The sequence below is a fragment of the Epinephelus lanceolatus genome, chromosome 18, assembly GCF_041903045.1.
Source record: "Epinephelus lanceolatus isolate andai-2023 chromosome 18, ASM4190304v1, whole genome shotgun sequence".
NCBI classification, from domain to species: domain Eukaryota; kingdom Metazoa; phylum Chordata; class Actinopteri; order Perciformes; family Serranidae; genus Epinephelus; species Epinephelus lanceolatus.
In genome coordinates, this window is record NC_135751.1 from 4089382 (window position 1) to 4103759 (window position 14378).

Here is a 14378-nt window from a genome sequence, read left to right on the forward strand (position 1 = left end):
TTCTGATTTACTAAAAACTGTTCTGAGCGAAACATGATGCTGAATTTATCAGCGGACTTCAGTAATAGTAATATAAAGTAGTAGTGAAAGAAATAACTTTTGGCATTCATTTTTTATATGACATAAAGGAAGTATGGTAAATCAGTAACACATTCTCAGCCCTAATGTCTAAATACATATTTCAAGGTTTGTTGCTGAGTTTATTTCATAACAAGCAATTTCCTAATGTAGGTTGAGAATGAAGCCAGATGGGTAAAGACAGGGATATCACATACTGACGTTGAGTGACGGACCTGTCAGTCAGGTGTCATTCTCTTCTGCAAATTTTGATTTAATACTTTTTCGCTATGTCTTGTGAAACTCTTGTGGTTTTATTTCTTATATCAGTGGTACCTTTGGCAACAGGAACAATCCCTTTTTGTTCTGGTTACATGTTCAACACACAGTTGCTGAAGACAAAAATTTAGCTTGGACTGGTTGTTAGTCATTACAGACATGGACAGTGCAACAGGTACCAGAGCTCCGCGAAGACATTTTAGAAAATGCTACATTAACATTCATTAAATATTTGTTAAAAAAATAAATCAGTATTGATGGCCAATACTGATTTGAAAGAACCAGCGTTGATGGTTAGCCACCAAGAGTAGCCACAAACTAACCACAAACAGTCTATGGGACTAACTAGCTTACTGCTACTTCCACTATCTCACGGGAAGTTGCGCACATAATCGTTTCTACAGTAGTGCCCTCAGGAATAAGGTGGATACAGTCTATGAGTGAGACAGTGAGAGACAAGAAGTGCAATGTAGCCGATCAGAGGCAGAGGAGGGTGGTTATTGCCAAGACAAGCCAATAGCAAAGCGGCAGGAAAAATAAACTGAAGGATTGCTATGTGATGTCACGTGAAAGTGCTTCCCTCGTCTACAAGCCTTGGGGTGGTGCTGACGTCAGTCACATTACTTATCCTCATTTTTATTATCCTTACTTTAATCCAGACCTGCTCAGAAAAAAAGTCTGCTTTTCCTGGGAAAAGGAGCTTGTAACTTTTGGAAGCTAACGCACTACTCGGTCAGTTAATCAACTTTGCTAAGTGAAAAGCTATCTGACTCAGAAGGTAGTGAAGTTACCACCACGCTACTGAGAAATGTAGTTACGTTTGTAACGTCACTACTTGTGGTGGCGCTACTGCCCAACACTGATTCTTTGTAATACTCTGTGACTATAAGTGGTCACCCCCTCAAATGTTTAGGTTTAGGTATGAGGAGTGAGAGTGGTTAGGATTAGGGTATGAATATCTGGGTAAGCCAATCAGATGCAGAGCAGGGCAGGCCATGCCTTCACCCTTGTAAAAAAAAAGAAAAAAAAGTGGAAAGTAGGCTGTTGGATATTCAATTTAACAATCCTGGTTGGCATTATGTGTCATCCCAGGCAGCAGTGATATTATTATGGCACAGAGTTAATCCTTTAAGAATAACTGGCTACTCACACCACTTCATGGCCTAGTGGTGTAGCTGGCAAGTTACCAGCTGTCAGTTTTGGCAGCAATATATAGTAGGCTATATACAAAGATGCTCCCAATCAACCAGGGGAAGGAGGGTGTGAAACATTAGCATTAGGTAGGGCCAGCTGATTGCAGGCCATGAATCCTTCTAACTGTAGGGGAAGTGTGTCATTTCTGAGCAACAGGCCTTTGGAGTTGGGTGTTTGTTTTTGGCATAACGGGATGTGGGACAAATGGGCTTTTGGTTCAGTTGGACATTTTTCGGACTTTTGGGGTTTTAAAATAATGAGCTGTCTGAACAATGGCATGGCACAGAGAAAAGCATCAGATAACTCAGATAGGTCATTTCCAGCAAGCAGACTGTTAACAATGAGGACAGTCACTGACTTAGTAAAAGTAAATGGAAGCTCTCAGTCTCACCTCTGTGGCCAGAGGGAAGCCTAGGTCCAGAGCCGACTGATGTGGACTGCTGCTCAGACTGCTACCACCAGCTCTCTCTCCTCCACCACCTCCCCCTCTCTCCCCTCCAGCTCCGTGAGCCGAGGCCGGTCTGACCAGGCCCACCAAGGAGGTACGGAGCTGAGGTTTGTTTTGTCCATAACCCTGCATCTCCCCTAGGAGGGGCCTGGGCTTCGGGAGAGTGGAGACTGGATCTCTCATCAGCCTAGCTGGAGGCCTGTGGATGCCTGATGGGTCAGATACCTGGAAAAGGAGGAGGAAGTCAGAAAGTCAAGGGAACTGTCCCCCAATTTTCCCCCAAACACCAAAATTTTCCAGTCTCACCTCAGAGTAACTACGGCGACCCTGGAACTTTGCACGTAGACGGCTGCAGGTTGGCTGATGGGAATAGGAGGCAGGGCCATCGTTTGGGGAAAGGGGAGGAGAGGGGTTGGGGAGGAGCCTGTCAGGGGAGAGTGAGGGGTGCTGGGGAGAGGTGGGGGAGAGACGCTGAGGTGCAGGGCTAGGACGAGAGACTACAGAAGGAAGAGAAAGAGAGAATGGTAAACAAACTTCGGCTTTATCTCTACTCAAAACTCACCACCCCACCCTATCAGCTTAGTTGCCCATAAGGCGGATTTACACTTTTGCGTCAGTTCTATGCAGAGCCTACACTGTAGCCTACACACATAGTCTACGTATGTGGCCTACACACGTAGCCTAGGCCATTGTGAGAATTTATACTTGTGCGGTGGTGTGTCTGTGTCACTCTACAGTTACACCTCCAAAACACTAGTCGGTGGTGGGGTTTCTGTGAAGTGCTGTAAAGTTGAGTTGATTCAAAACACACATTAAACATGGCTTAATAGAGACAATTTCAAACACAAGTAGACAAATCGGCTTCATTATAACTCGCAGGATTCACACACAAAGTCATCTATCCAAAGCCATCTTGCATCACTTTATTATGCAAGATGGCTGCCAGCAGGTGCTGAGTTACAGCACGCTACAAACAGTTCTCCAAATTATATGATTTTTGGATGAATTCAGAGACTCTGACTTTAACAAAGCTTTGGCAGCTATTTAAATGATTATGTACTAGCATATAGCACAAAAGAAAGAAAAAATGTCAAGTTTTAGGCTGAAAAACAATCAAACGAAGCAAACGGGACCCAATGCAATCAACGCGCCTGAGGGAAATCAACCTGCTGAGGGTTTGGATGGAGCCTTGGGACTTGCTGAAATACTGAAAGAGATCAGAGAATTCTACATGGAAACAGCGGAGAACTTTGGAGAGATTAAGAAGGAAATTAACGCACTAAGAGAGGACATTGGGGAATTGAATAGGAGAATGGATGCAGCAGAGTCAAGAATTGAAACCTTGAAATGGACCGTGAAATGGACCGTGAGGTATAGGGTGCTTCCGGCCGCTTGGGCAAAAAACAGACATTCGGGTGAATGACCGGAGGATATACTTTGATGAGGACTTCACTACCCATGTGTACAAGAAACAAAACAACTTCAAGAGAGAAAGATCAAGTCACGCCCAATGTTCCCTGCAAGACTGAAAGTATTTGAAAAGGATGGAAAAGCAAAGGTGTTTGACAACCCCCAAGCCGCAGCAGTGGGCCTACGCAAGCTCAGCATCAACATAGAGATGGGGAAGCTGGACCCAGACTTGGAGTCCACGCTGCAGGCTGCGGGCTGGCAGACGCCCCGGAGCAGGAGAACGCCAGCAGGTGAACTGATGGCTGGAGTTAAGATACTATTCGACTCTCTAGATCTGCATGAACGAGCAAAGAAATAAAAGGTATGGATGGAACTCCAAAACAGAGACAAATAGGCCTATTCAGGCGCACACAATAGTTCGCACTGACTGAGACACTCAAATCTGATTACATGGTGCACAAATGATATAACTATGAAAATGATGTTGATCCGGAGAGCCATGTGTTCAATTCTATCAATGATACGTGTAATTATTATACTGAGGAACAATTTAAAGATTCTGTTGAACTAGAAAATAAGTTTACGTTTATACATTTCAACTGTCGAAGTCTCAGTGCAAACTTCACTAAGATCAATGAATATGTGACCACATTTAAAAGTAAATTATCTGAGACATGGTTAAATGAAGAGAAGGGTATTGATTTTCATATTGGGGGTTATGAGTTGCACTGTATCAATAGAACCAACAAGAGGGGAGGGGGCGTGGCCTTGTATGTGGATAGTGATTTGAAATGGAAACCGGTTGAATATATGACAACTGTAATTGATGATTTAATGGAGTGCATAACTGTGGAAATAGAAATGGAAAGGATGAGAAATATTGTTGTTACTTGTGTTTATAGAACACCAGGGTTGAATGTAGAAACATTTAAAGACAGTTTGGAAGAACTATTAAATAAGAGAAATGAAAGTAAAACATTTATAATTTGTGGGGATTTCAATATTGATATCCCAAACGTATCCAAACATAAAACATCGGATTTTCTGGATACATTATACAGCAGAGGGCTATACCCATTGATTAGCAAGCCCAGTAGAATAACCTCGACCAGTGCAACATTAATTGACAACATTTTTATAAACACCTTGAAAAATAATGTAAAAAGTGGGCTAATAATTAATGATCTTAGTGACCATTTACCTGTATTTGTAACATATGACTGGCAACTAAACAGAAGGAAAGAGGAAAATGCCTATAGATACGCAAGGGTAAGAACTGATGATGCAATTAGCAAGTTCAGAAACGACCTCTTAATGGAAGAGTGGAAAGGGGTTTATGTGAAGAGGTAAATGCTGCATATGAGGTGTTTTTGGACAAATCATTGATCATTTTTCATCATTGCATGAAAAACACTGTCCACTTTTACTATGTAAACAAAAAGACAGTTACAATAGAAAGCCTTGGATAACAAAGGGACTACAAAATGCATGCAAAAAGAAAAACAAACTGTATAGGGATTTTGTAAAATTTATAACAAAGACTGCTGAAAAGCAATACAAATTGTACAAAAATAAGTTGACATCAATAATGAGACAAGCCAAGAAAGAATAGGCTAATATAACAAAATGTTGAACAAAAATATAAATTATATCAAAGGTACTTAAACAAGGAAAGAGCTGCCTGCTTACAGAGGCAACAAATAGGATTAGTTGTTTTTTTTTTTTTTTTTTTTCAGCTTGGCGTCACCTAAATAAAATGTAGGCTGTAAAGCCCCTGGTATACCTCTCTGTATATGTAGAATGAGAAGGTGTGTGGACACTCTACTAAATGAGTAAAGAGACTGAACAACAATTATCAGATTTATCTGAAGAAAAAACAAATAGTAATGCAAATAATTATACTAGAATGCACAGTACCAGTACAAACAACTCACAGTAAATTATACCAATATGCACAGTATCAGTACAAACAACAGTAGACACAGTGAAATTATACCAATATGCACATGTAAACAGTCTAGTTCAAGATTCTAGAATAAATGGTACCGTATGGAAACGATGTGGCCAGTTGGAGCTCAAATTGAATGGGAAACAAAGTTCAGTTTTCCCTTAGCTGGGCGTAACGTTAACTTAGCTGGGCAATGTCCACCAATAGCTGCCTCAGTGAGAAGAGAACAGAAGGAAGGGAGGGGGGTATCACCATAGACATATATACGTAGTGTAGTGGAAAAGGTGGGTGCCTGGAAGTGGGCCTGCAGGCCCCCGACCTCGTCCTCCACTTGACTTTGCTGTTTCCCTTTGATGTAGATCTGACACCGTGGAGTCAGCTAGATAATACTCAAAGAATCACTGGAGACAGGCAGAGTCCAATGCAATCGAGTTTAATGTGTTCACAAGCTTCAACACATACAACTCAGTGAGTCAAGCCCCGGGACCGGACTGAAAAACAGCTCTCCGTGCGTCTGCTTTTATGCTGGTGGAGACTGGGATGTGAATCTTAGGGACTTTCTTTATGCAGTCCCTTGTGCTCTTATACAATATAAACTTTTAAATGTGCATCAGGTAGTACAGACATGTGAATGTGTGTGTGCTCATCTTTATATAGAACATGATACGTTACGTGTGTGCTCTGTAATGTGAATACAATGTTGACTTATAACTCCAATTTGTGAACACTTTTACATGTATAACAATGCTTTAACACATATGGATGCATTTCAATCGGTTTTATAAAATCTTATACATAAAACATGGTTATATGATGGTTATATGGTTTTGTTTCTTAATCAACTTATGCAGTGTAACACTTTTACTTGATTAGGAATTAACTCTTTACACTACAGTAGACGCCACATCGAGTGAGTTTGCCCGCTGCTGCGATACGTCAACGTCGCCGCCATATTGAATGTGGCAAGGCTGCGCTGTAAACTAATACAAGTAAATGGCCTTTATTTCATAAAGCACCTTTCTACAAAGAAATTTACGTTAATGCCTCTCGTTTATTCATTCACACACGCACTAATATACTTGGGAAACAGTTAGGCACCAAAAACAATGTATTTGATCTTCTCAGATGGCTAAGATAAGAAGTTTATTGATCCCACACTGGAGTAATTCACGTTACATCAGCTATAGAGAAAAAGGTAGTGCCGAAAAACAATACACAGTGTATATATATACATATATATATATATATATGTATGTATATATGTATATATATATATAGACATATATATATTGATTGTAGCGACCCTGCAGTGAATGTTCTGTTATCTGTGTTCTGTTATAATGTCAATGTTCTGTGAGTTAGTGGCATGTTTGGGATTGAATGAGTATAGGTAGGGGGCGGGGTGCGAGTGTGACAGGGATGAGGGCTGTGTGAGTGCGCTTGCTGGTGTGTGTACATAGGGGGTAAAGGTCTGTACAAAGGGGGTACAAACATGGGACCAACTGTTATAGAGCTCTTGACCTCAACTATCATGTGAGTGTAGTCAAGAACTGGGGGTGCTGTCACATATGGGTAAAATATGGATAAAATTAATTTTCACCCATTTAGAGATTAGATATTTAAAATCTGATTACACAAGTGTGTTTACCATCCCCTTAAAGTTCACAGTGTACTCACAATTCAGTATTTACAACTTGAAAATCTAGGAAAAACACTTATCTTTTTTAAAAACTACAAACCGTGCCATGCAGCTTGATACATATCAGCAACATAGTTGTAGTTCTTCTGATTTGCAAAGTAGGGTTCTAAATAGGGTTGTAAAAGTAAATAAAGTAAAGCCGAACTAGTGAACACACTGCTCCTAATTGAACTATGTTAAGAAAAAGTAAAGATGTCGGCTAATTTTTGATATTTAACTAATGCGCTAGAAATGGCATTTCTGGGACGGTAGGTTTTTTGCGGCTTGTAAAATAGAGTTGTAAAATAGGGTCGTAAAAAGATAGATCTACTGAATATATCTAATATCTAGTAAAGCCGAACTAGTAATGACACTGCACCTAGATGAACTATGTTAAGAAAAAAAGCAAGGATGTTGGCTGATTTTAGATAGTACTCTAGAAATGGCGTTTTTGGGACAGTAGGTTTTTTGCAGCTTGTTGTAAAATAGAGTCGCAAAAAGATACATCTACTGATTATATCAAATGTCTAGTAAAGCCGAACTAGTAATGACACTGCACCTAGATGAAATATGTTAAGAAAAAGTAAGGATGATGGTTAATTTCAGATATTTTAGCAAGTTCTCTAGAAACAGCGTTTTTGGGACTGAATATTTGAATATATCAAATATCTACTACAGCCGAACTATCATGTTATTATTATTATTATCATTGGTGGGAAATTATAACAGAGGAATATATTTGCCGTTATAATATCAAGAACACTTTTGTGTTTTTGTGTGTATACAGGACGTTGTTGAATCAGGGAATTCGTGTGTCCACCATGAAAAAAGATCCTAATTGACTTTACATTGGCATTGTTTCCGTGGTACCGGCACGTAATTTCAACCCATTACGTGCTGCCACCACGGAATGCGGTGTTAAGAGGTCGTGGTCATTTCATGTATTTTTGTGAGATCAGGTTGCGTGTTACTTACTGATCCATTAGAAAGAAAGCTAGCTGGACATCGGTTCTGAAGCCTCTTTGGTCACGGAGCCCCCTCCATCTCTTGAATGCCTGACTGAGCTTTTATCACTCTCCTTTTTGCTCTTCTTTGCCTCTCAGACAGAGGAGCTCATTTTCTTTTGCTAGGCCGTTTTCACTTGTCTCCAAACTTTGTCCGTCTGCAATTGTGCTCGTGACTCAACTATCTCATGCCCAACTCCTCATAAGGACCCGCTCCAGTCCCTGAATGGCTGACCGACCAATTTCGCAATACATGACACGTTTCCTGCTGTAAAGCAGATTTTTTCCGCGAAATTTCGGCACCGGTGGCAGAGGCTTATTGCAAAGATTGCAAAGCCACTAAGTAACCTATGTGAACGCTGATAGTCTGATTTTACTGTGACCACTACCCTGTGCAACCCACATTATTTTCATAATGATATATTTAGGAAAAGATGCTATCTGTTGCCTCTTTAAGGGTGTGCCTTTGCAAATTGGCATGGTACAGCTTGATTCAGCGTAACCAAAAGTGATGACGCTCAAGGTACCCCACCTGTGTCTTTTGGACAGTTAGGGATGGCATGTCAATTGATGCTTGTTAGATGCTTTGTGTCTTCTCGAAATTATCGGGGTTGCTCCGAACCCTGTAGGGGGGTTCGGGGCATGTATATATTTGATTTAAAGGCATCAATCTGGTGAATTCGGAGAGCCAAGTTATGATGGCAGATTATGCTTAGATTTCAACATCTTTGTGCTTTTTTATGTGTGAAAAATTTTACTGACAAAAACTCTAGTGGTATGTTGTGCTGAAGGGTTACACTTAAAATACGGCTACAGACAAAATATTCTTTTAAAACTCTCTCACACACAAACACAGTTACAGATACGCAAAACAATACAAAATATGCAATATGAAAAGAAAACAAAATTTAAGACTCAAATCAATTACACACAAACAGACACAAATTACTGCTTCCCTCCCTCACGATTTCAAAATACGGCACCCTAAATCAGAGCATTTAATTGTACGCAGCTTCGAAAAGGAGATTTCAAAAGCCCTCTGGTAGTTGAATGCCTCTGGGACAGGCCCATCTATGGCAACCCACTGGATCCGTGGTGTGCGCAATCCAGCCAAGGCGCGGGTGCCAGAGCTAATAGCGGCCATTCAAGTCAATGTAAGCTGCTCCACCAACCGCAGCCTAGAAGCAGCACGGCACTCCGCTCTGCTAAAAATACGCGCCGGGTCTATTTCTGAAGCAAAGAAGGCAAAGAATACTCAGAAGGCACTCCAGCCATTGCGCTACAGAGTGACGTTCATTTACCGGAGGCATTTTATATCTGGCCGATTTTTGGAGACTATGGCGGGGCAAATTAGTCAATGTATGGGAAACACTGTATATATATACACTAGAAAACTCGTGCCCCTTTCCTCCCTGTGTGGTATATTCCACATGAACCAGTGGGTGCGCCGCTTTAAGTGGTCCCACCGACAACCTGTTGAGACGATTTAGGTCTGCATTCCGCGTTCTGCATTTCCCCTCCGACTCTTCAGCGGGGGGACCACGGGGGTGCTGGACTCAGAGTTATGGGAGAAATGGCCCCTGCTGGCTCCCCCCTAAAACCGCCATTGCACACATATTACCACACTTTGTGGTTATCAAAATAACTCAATTGACTTTTGGTTTCACAGGAAAAACAGGTGAAAGTCAGGAGTTTCTTTGGCCTGTCTACCTTACCTCCTGCCAGCCCTATGCAGACTCTCTCTTATACTATGGCAGTTGCTCAGAGTGACAATAAATGCCACCACCAGGTGCGTATCATTCAGCTGCTAAAGGGTGCCTCAGTGCATTGGTATTTGATACAGAGAGCACCAAGCACTGGTATTTGACAAGTCAAGAAAAGCTGCTGTAATTATGGCTATGGTTTTAGCTGTGGCTGTTACGATTACAGAAGCTGTGACACACACACACTTTGTGTGTGTTTTTTCTTATTCAAAATTCAACCTTTTGTTCAAACATAGTACAAAGGAAACACTTTGCACATCTATTAAACAAGACAGGTGCGTTGGAGAGAGAAGACCAAAAAGTTGCAAAAGGACTCCCGCACACTGTCTAACTTGCAATATGTGGCCGTGCAGCCCACCACACAGCAACTTTTCAGCATTTGGACGTAGGGAAAACTGAACAGGCTGGAAACGGAGGCGGAAAGTGTGAGGGGAGAGCGGGCCTCGTTTCCCCTTTGGGGGTGTGGCTTTCAGATTATGACGCGTTGTGCTCTGTCTCTATTCACAATCATGGTTGACTCCCTTGGCCTTTTTTGGCAAGCTAAGCTCATCAATAAAAATGGACGTGGACACTACAGTACAGAAAGCAAAGCCCAGCATGCTGTTTGGAATGTGTTTGAATTTGCTCAAATGAAAAGTGTGTTAGATTTAATTTTAATTTTGTTTTCATTTATTTGGTACACTACTGCTTTTCTCCACTGGCACCTGGGCCCAAACCCATCTTAAAAGAAATATAACAGGCTCCTGTTGTGTGTTCTCTCAAAATCAGGCAACACCATAGAACTCTGCGGTCATTCATTAGGGGGAAGGTAGTCTCGCTCACCAGACCTTTCTCAAGAAAAGAAAGGTCTGGCTGCGCTGACTCTCACTTTAAGATTGGAGAAGAAACACGCCCCGGCTTTATATATTTCTTTCAACCAATCACAATCGTTCTTGGAGGTGCCACAGCAATGGTGTGCTTGCAAAAATATTGCCGGGGGGAAACAGGTTTTGGTGTAACACGCCCACAAAAATATCGCCTACAGGACGCGCACCATGGCAAAAAAATGGCTACATCCCCGCAAGATCAAACACCGCAAAAATTAGTAAAGGACGTGTTGAAAACTGCTACACACCCGGAGATGGTAAGGCGGGACTTCAGCGGGTGGCTTGTTCCGCCCAATGAGAGGCTGATCTATGCAACGAACTTCCGCCCACTCAGACTAGGGGGAAGGCTAATAGGTGAATTTATGCAATTAAAAAAAATAAATAAAAATCACACACACATAAACACATTTTGTTAATGAGCCTCAGTCCATTTTTCTGAACTTTCAGGCCTTTTCAAGGCTTCTATTATATTTAAAGGCAGTCTGTCTAACCATTAGACTAGCCTCTGCTTTAAAGCTCCAGTGTGTAGGATTTAGGGGGACATATTGGCAGAAATGGAATAAAATATAAAAAGTATTACATACATTTATTTGTTACCTTAGAATGAGCTATTTATATCTACATTCAGAGCTAGTCACGTCTACAGAGTCTGCCACGTTGTACCACCATGCTTTTACTGTAACCCAGAACAGACAAAGCAAACACTGGCTCTAAATTAGGCCATTCATGTTTTTTACATTTTTGCCACTGTAGTTCTCTACACCCTTCACACAGGAGAAGTTTCAGTTGGCTGCAATCTGCAACTTCACAACTAAATGCCACTGAATCCTACACACTAGACCTTTAAAATATCTACTAATACCATGAAGTCCATAAACCATGAAGCCACTCAGGTACCTACCAGGTGGCTCCTGTGAGACATGTCGCAGAAGTTCACTCTGTTTCACAGCCAAATTTCGAACACGACCCAACTCCTCTGTTAGCTCAGTGTAGGCTAATGCCAGGTTCACCCTGCAACATAAGGAGAGTGACTGAATAAAATAATTCAAAGACAAATAAATAGAAAACTGACATAGACTGTCTTTTAAGTAAGACTCACTGTTCGTCCCCGGCTTTCTTTATCCACTCTACGTTACAGTGCTCACAGTGGGGAGACAGCTCCTGTGACTGACAGAGACACAGAGCGGTGGTTAAGGCTGCAGCACTAAACAACTTGTCTGAGACATTTGTTCTCTACATGTGGTCCAGCTATTGCAGTCTATATACTTTAGTGTATATACCACAACTATTATTAATTCTTGTTTATATCTATGTATAGCACTTCACCATCCTTCAATCTCAGCTCTTAATTTGGATGTTGGAGCTACATCAATCAATCCACATTTGGTGCTCTGTTGAGTATTTGTATGGGCAGAAATATGTATTCAACTATAAATTGAATTTGTATTGTGGAAAATCCTTAAGCACCCCTCTACCTGTATGGAAAATCCCTAACCACTCCTACCTGGCAGATCCCAGAGTCTATATGTAGCAGCAGCTGACAGGTAGCAGTCCTTTTCTCTGGAGAACAAAGGAGCATGTGGACCAGCCTCATCCTACCTTCGAGTATAGTATATGAAATGTGAGTTTCCTTTAATTTAAACGCATTTACAGTAACCTGAGAAAGTCATTATTGGTTTGTTATGTTGATGAAGTTTCAGTTACATTATTTCCTAATTTATAGTTTTATAGTTACTGTGTTTGAAGTTAAATTACCTTTGTTGGATTTTTATTCCAAATCAGAAATCATGATATCTAGTGAATTAGTATTTATTCGTTTCTTCTGTTGTCAGACAAACCAGCTCAAACTGCCTTCAAATGAAGACTGAAATGGAACCTCCTGCATGTGCTCACCTGTTCTAACCGACACACCATTGAGATTATGAAGTCCTTGAACCAGAGTATCCTAAAATCCTAAATATTCTTCATGCATCATTTATATTTGAATCTGAGTTGTTCGTTTGGAATGTAATTCCATGAAGTTGAAACCGAATGCAATTATCCTGACATTAAATTCAGTTGCTCTGTATTTGCTACTTCAGTTCTTGCAACGTAATGTGGTCATTGAATGAGAGCAATAGAGTGCAGACTCACAAACTCCTGTTCTTGTCTTGTTTGTAAGTACAGAACCAAAAAAGACAGTGGCAGACAAGAAAAAAACAGTTCATTTTTTCAACTAGAATTTGACAAGAGTACAAAACTGAAAAAGGCAGTGGCAGAAAAGACAAACGGGAGAAAACTGTTTTTCCACTTGAATTTCACCCTGCAAACCCACCACAGGGGATCACAGCAGGCTGGTGGCCAGCAGCAGCACATGAGAGCAGTTTGCCTTTAGGGCTTTCTGCCAGAAAACCTTTTCTATTAGAAATCTGTGCTTTGTTACCCAAAAATTGCACATGCGCGGCTTCCGTAGAAGACAAAATAACATCTCAAGGCGTCCGTAACCAAAAAGCATTTACCCTCGATTTCATTAATTTTGAAATCGTTTGATCTCAAAATCGCAATCGCAATCACCAGACGATTAACTGCACAACCTTACTGTCAATCTTTATTATGATTTTGTACTTGTAACAAGATGAGGATAGGAGTTCTGTCAATCTGCACTCGATTGCTTGTCCTCAATGACCAGATGTGCACCTCAGTAAACTGAAATTTAATTGCAAGAACTGAATTTGAATGTGGAACTATGTTGAGAGTTGGTAAGGACCAAATTAATAGAATCAATTACAACTTATGCAATTATTCAAGTTAAAAAATACAAATTTCAATTATGTCAGTTTCTTGTGACACATATTTTGTGCTTATATATGAGAGGCAGCAGGCTTGTGTATGTGAGATTTTAGTCAAAATTAACTACAGTGTGTGTTCATGGTAATGGAGGAACATATTACTCTATGCAACAGTGAGGCCTACTGATGTGTTTTTGATTTTTTTTTTTTACAACAGAAAAGCTCCACAGCACAGAGGAAGAAAATATATCAGGCTTTAAGAGGGTGCTCCACAGATAATGTTTTTCTGTAGGCAGGCGCTGAAGTTAGCATCACATCAAAAACCTAGGGGACTTTTCCACTGGCTTTGGGATTTTGGATTATTACATAAAATAAGCTCTGTGGCAAACAAACGTTACTTACACGAGACTAACATGTTTTGTTCACCAAGGTAATCTTCACAAATGAACATCACTTTTATGATTTTTGAAGCCTAAATGCAACCACCAGAAGTAAAAAATCTAAGATTAGGATATAAACTACACCACGGTTGCATGACTTAACGTCGTCACCACGACAAGGCTGTAAAGCCGTGTTCAGCGTGATGACGTTCTGTAGTCTCATTTTGCCACTTGTCAGCAGAAAAGACACATATAAGCTTCAAAATTCACAGTGGGGTATTTACTGACATATTTTATGTTGTAGAACCGGTTTTAAACACAGACCTTATTTCAGGCGTCTAATCAAAAACCCATTCAAAAAACCCACTGACTTTGGGACGAGTGAACCAGGAGTGCAAAAATGCTAACTCATTTCTGGGTTTTAGGACTGATTCCTGGGGCATACTATACACACGCTATGCTTGTTAGTAGATAGATTCACTGTTGCTTTGGCTCTGAACGTGGAATTTGGTGATAATAAGAAAATTATAGAATTTTGTTATTTATTTTCTATCATTTTTCTTAAATTGATTTTTTTATAGAT

At 40.7% G+C, this 14378-nt stretch overlaps 1 protein-coding gene across 3 annotated transcripts in view; it reads right to left on the bottom strand.

Moving 5' to 3' along the window:
- Window positions 1-14378, bottom strand: part of LOC117268764 (TANK-binding kinase 1-binding protein 1-like) — a 119648-nt gene that overhangs the window by 15116 nt on the left and 90154 nt on the right. For all 3 annotated transcript variants that reach the window (XM_033645439.2, XM_033645440.2, XM_033645437.2), the window contains exons 7-10: window positions 11747-11814; window positions 11549-11658; window positions 2285-2475; window positions 1922-2203 (exon numbers count right to left, since the gene is read on the bottom strand). In XM_033645439.2, the coding sequence (XP_033501330.1) occupies window positions 1922-2203; window positions 2285-2475; window positions 11549-11658; window positions 11747-11814 (651 nt within the window). The remainder of the gene's footprint in view (window positions 1-1921; window positions 2204-2284; window positions 2476-11548; window positions 11659-11746; window positions 11815-14378) is intronic.